At 35.0% G+C, this 4,883-nt stretch overlaps 1 protein-coding gene across 1 annotated transcript; it reads right to left on the bottom strand.

The window, feature by feature from the left end:
• Positions 1-3,438: 3,438 nt before the first annotated feature.
• LOC114028460 (olfactory receptor 10AG1-like) lies at positions 3,439-4,362 on the bottom strand. The gene has a single exon (XM_027842695.1). It carries the CDS (start codon positions 4,360-4,362, stop codon positions 3,439-3,441), a length of 924 nt encoding a protein of 307 aa, XP_027698496.1.
• Between the last annotated feature and the right edge of the window lie 521 nt (positions 4,363-4,883).

Below are 4,883 nucleotides of genomic sequence, written 5' to 3'. Positions count from 1 at the left end.
AGCGATGTTGGAAGGAAGAATTAGAACCAACAGGAGAAACCACAAGAAAGAGAAAACAAAACAAAACAGAAGAAAAAAAATGGCAAAGAGTATCATTCAATCTGCATTCAAACTCCATCGTTCTTTTTTTGGATGTGGATAGCATTTTCTATCATGAGATCTTCGGAGATGACTGAGATCTTTGCATTGATGAGAAGGGCTAAGTCTATCAATGCCAGTCATCACACAACATGTCTGTTACTGTGTTCAATGTTCTTCTGATTCTGCTCATTTCATTCAGCATCAGTCCACATCAGTCTTTCCAGGTTTTTCTGAAGTTAACCTGCTCATCCTTTCTTATAGCACAATAGTATTCCATTACATTCATATACCACAACCTGTTCATCCACTCCCGAATTGATGGGCATTCCCTCAATTTCCAATTTATGGGAATTCCCTCAATTCTAAATCTTTACCACCACAAAAAGAACTGCTATAAATATTTTGTTACATGTGGGTACTTTTCCCATTTTATAATCTTTTGGGATTCAGCCCTAGAAGGTGTACTGCTAGTTCAAAGGGTATGCACAATTTTATAGCCTTTTTGACATCATTCCAAATTGCCCTTCAGAAGGTTGGATCAGTTCACAACTCCACCAACAGTGCATTAGTGTTCCAATTTTTCCATATCTTCTCCAACATTTATCATTTTCCTGTTTTGTCATGTTAGCCAATCTGATGGGTATGATGTGGTATCTCAGAGTCATTTTGATTTGCATTCTCTAACCAATAGTGATTTAAAACATTTTTTCATATAACTATACATATCACCAATTTCTTCCTCTGAAAACTGCCTTTTCATATCCTTTGACCTTTTATCATTTGGTGAATGACTGATATTCTTATAAATTTGACTCAGTTCTCTATATATTTTAGAAATGAGGCCTTTATCAGAAATACTGGTTTTAAAAATTATTTCCCAGTTTTCTGCTTCACTCTTAAGCTTGGTTGTATTGGATTTGTTTGATGCACATCACTGATTAAAGTCCAGTAATATTCCATTATATTCATGATGGTAATTTGTTTAGTCATTGATGGCCATCTCTTTTGTTTCCAATCATTAACTATCACAAAAAAGTGTTGCTAAAATAATTTCAAGCATAAGAGAACCTTTTATTTTTAATTGATGGATTCCCTTGGTATAAGCACAGTAGTGCAGCCTCTGGTTCAAAAGGTGTGGATATTTTAGTGTCTTAATTTTCATAATTTCAAATTGATGTACCATTTCAAAGCTCCACTCACAATATATTAGTGTGGCTATGTTACCACATATCTCTCCCAACATTGCTGTATTTGGGGGTGATTTTTTTCTAATTGCAGGATGTGAGGGTTGTTTTGATTTGTGGTTCTCTTCTTATTATTGATTTGCAACATTTGTTCATGTTCTTCTGAATACTTTGCAATTTGGGGATTATAAAATGATTGCTTGTCTGCCTCACAGGGTTGTTGTGAGAAAAAACATTTTATAAAGCAGAGGTGCTGTTTTTCTGTCAATTCTTGTTATAACTAATGAAACCACTGATTGGTTATACTCAATTCCTTTAGATGACAATCCTCACTATAGTCTAACAGCACCTTCCATCTCTGTGGTGGAAAACACCATTAAACATGATTGTCCTCCCTCATTCATAGGAAGAAACTCCAAAACTTTTAAAGAAAAGTGAGGTAGAATGTTGCTAAGTTGTGGGAAAAAAGGAATGGATTAGAAAACAGAATACCCATGTTTGAATCTTCAGGTGAATTGTGGAGAATGTCTTTATGATTTCTCTCCGTATAATAAATGCAATGATGGGATGGATTGATGAAGGCCCAGTTTGAAAGCACATGTAATATAATCTACTGTTTTCAACCCAAGCAAAGCCTTGGTTATCCTGCTTCCAGGCATGCATATTGTGAGAACCTCTTACTAAGTCATCCATAAAAACATCTGTCCTTGGTATAAACATTGGAATTATGTAGTAAAATTAGCTAGTGTGTGAACTTTTAGTCAATAGAGGTAGAAGTCACAATAAGAAATATGAATGTTTCTTAGTTGTAATTTCCTAATCCATCTTATTTTAAATATTAATAAACCGAGGTAAACAGGGTTAAGTAATTTGCCCAGCATCACATAGCTAACAAGTGTCTGAGGTCAGTTTTGAACTGATGTTTTCCCAACTCTAGCCAAGGGTGAAGAACATGTGGCCTCTAGACCACATGTGGACCTCTAGGTCCTCACCTCTGACCCTTTGATTGGATCCAAACTTCACAAAACAAATCTTCTTAATAAAAAGATTTGTTTTGTAAAATTTGGACTCAGACTAAAGGCCACACCCAAAGACCTTGATAGCCTCTAGGCCACAGGTTCCCCACCCCTGCTAAACCCAGGATTCCATCTACTGCACCACCTAACTGACCAATATTTAGCACAATACCTTGCACAATACCCACTTAATATAATCTATCCATGTATCTATCCATGTTTCTATGTCTATCATCATCATCACCATCAATATCAACATCAATATCTACTATAACCTATCTACTTATCACCTATCTTACACCAAAATATTAATAGCTTTTTGTATCACTATAAAATAAATGAATAAATTTTTACTCACGAATGTGATATAATTATGAAATAAATATGATATGAAGAATTTGAAAAAAACATGGGAATATATATCAATAGATGCTGAATCAGGAAAAGTATGTACAATAACCATAACAATATAAATGGTAAGGGGAATAAAAACTAAACTTTAGATATGTAAATGTAATGATTCATCCTGGCTCTGAGGAAGAGATAAAATACACCAAACTTTCTTTTCCTCTAGTAGAGGGATAGATAACGGAGATTCAGGTCTTGTATATATTGGGAAATAATGAGATAATTTTCTTTTTGTTGTTGTTGTTGTTAGTGATTTTAAGTGAAGACTTATTTAGAGGGATGGTATATATGTCCAGAAATCAAGGGTGTATAAATGCTTTACTAAAATTAAAGAAATACAATATAATATATTTCTCTTTCTGGGCTTAGCAAAATAATGATTTTGCTTTATCTTTTGATGTACTTTATCTTTAAGAATAATCTATCTATTGGCTGTATATTGTGATTGCTACAGATATAATCTTGTTCTGCATAATGGATATAATTATCTGCCTTTATCTTTTTTCTCATCAGGAGATAGTTTATTAATAGCAAATGATCAAATATATCCTAACTTTGTCTTTTCAGTTGAACAGTCATAGAAGACATCCTTCTACAGACTTAACAAAGATTAGAGATTGCAATAGGATAATGGTGAGACTTTAAAAGACAGGAAAGAGAAAAGATTGGAATTCGATTCCTAAGAGAATCCTGGAACAAAGAAGGAAGAAGGATTTGTAAATTCAGTGCTTTGTTTCATGATCCTTTTTTCATTTCAGTGTTAATTTTTTTAAAGCTCCAATCACATCTTTGTTCCTTAATGTGTATATCATAGGGTTAAGCATTGGTGTCACAATGCTGTAGAATAGGGAAAAAACTTTGTTTAATTCTTCTGAGTGGTTGGACTTGGGTCTGAAATACACAATGAAACCAGATCCAAAGAATAAATTGACAACTATGAGATGAGAAGAACAAGTGGAGAACAGTTTGTGTCTTCCAGTGGCTGATGACAGCTTCAGGATGGTCAAGATAATTTTTACATAGGATGCAAGTATCAACAGAAAGGGAACCAATGCAAATAGGACAGCATCAGCATAGACTGAGAGTTGATTTACAAATGTGTCCCCACAGGTCAGCTTCACTACTGGGAGCATGTCACAGAAAACACGATTGAGCTTGTTAGAACCACAGAATGGTAGAGAAAAAATCTGATAGGTCTGCCCTATCACCACTGGGATCCCAGTGATCCAGGAGCCAATGACCAGCTGGACACAGAATTTATGGTTCATGATAACTTGATAGTACAGAGGCTTACAAATCGCCACATAGCGGTCATATGCCATCACAGTCAGCAGTAAACACTCTGTTACAACAAGAATAAGAAAGAAGCGAAGCTGAACAGCACAAGCCACTACAGAAATATGTTGGTTCTGTGTCAAAAGATTCATCAGGATTCTTGGGAGAGTGACAGATGTGTAACAGATTTCCACAAATGAAAAATTTCCAAGAAAAAAATACATAGGTGTTTGGAGAGCTGGATGAACCTTGGTTATGACAATGATAAGGCCATTTCCTATCAAAATACACATGTAGATGACTAAGAAGACACCAAATAAAAATCCCTGCAGATTAGGAAGGTCAGAAAATCCAAGAAGAATAAATTCCATACCGAGAGTGAAATTTGTTCCTGACATTATGTTACTTTTTTCTCTTCTCCATATGTGAAAATAGTCAATTCAGCACTGGCAAATCATTTTCCTCTATGGAATTTCATTTCTACCTCTGAAAAATGAATGAGTAGAATTAGATTGCAGGATCACATAATTGAGTGGGGTGTTGGAAGGAATGTCAGTGGTTAACATTCTCAGCCTTTACACAAAAGGAACCTCAACTGTACTTACCTGACAGGTGCCCAATACAGTCTCTGAATGGAGTAATCCAAGGAAGGGGAACCCAACATCTCTTGAGGATAGCCTATTTTTCCCATGGAAATTCTACCCCATGCTCCTGATAATATCCTTAGAGCATACATGAAAAGGGTAATCCTTCTGCCCCATGTCAAATCTTAACCTCACTGACAAAATGTTTCTTTTCTCCCTTGAGTCATCATTAATCACTTTTGGTTCCAAATCCTAACAAATAACCAAGCTTTTAGTGAACTATCTCATAAGATATTTGTGAAGATTAAAATATGAATTAAGTTATACAATTGGAT

This window comes from Vombatus ursinus, unplaced genomic scaffold (assembly GCF_900497805.2).
Source record: "Vombatus ursinus unplaced genomic scaffold, bare-nosed wombat genome assembly UNPS02014883.1, whole genome shotgun sequence".
Lineage (NCBI taxonomy): Eukaryota > Metazoa > Chordata > Mammalia > Diprotodontia > Vombatidae > Vombatus > Vombatus ursinus.
The sequence above is the reverse complement of the archived record's forward strand: the minus strand, read 5'-3'. Positions and strand labels throughout refer to the sequence as shown.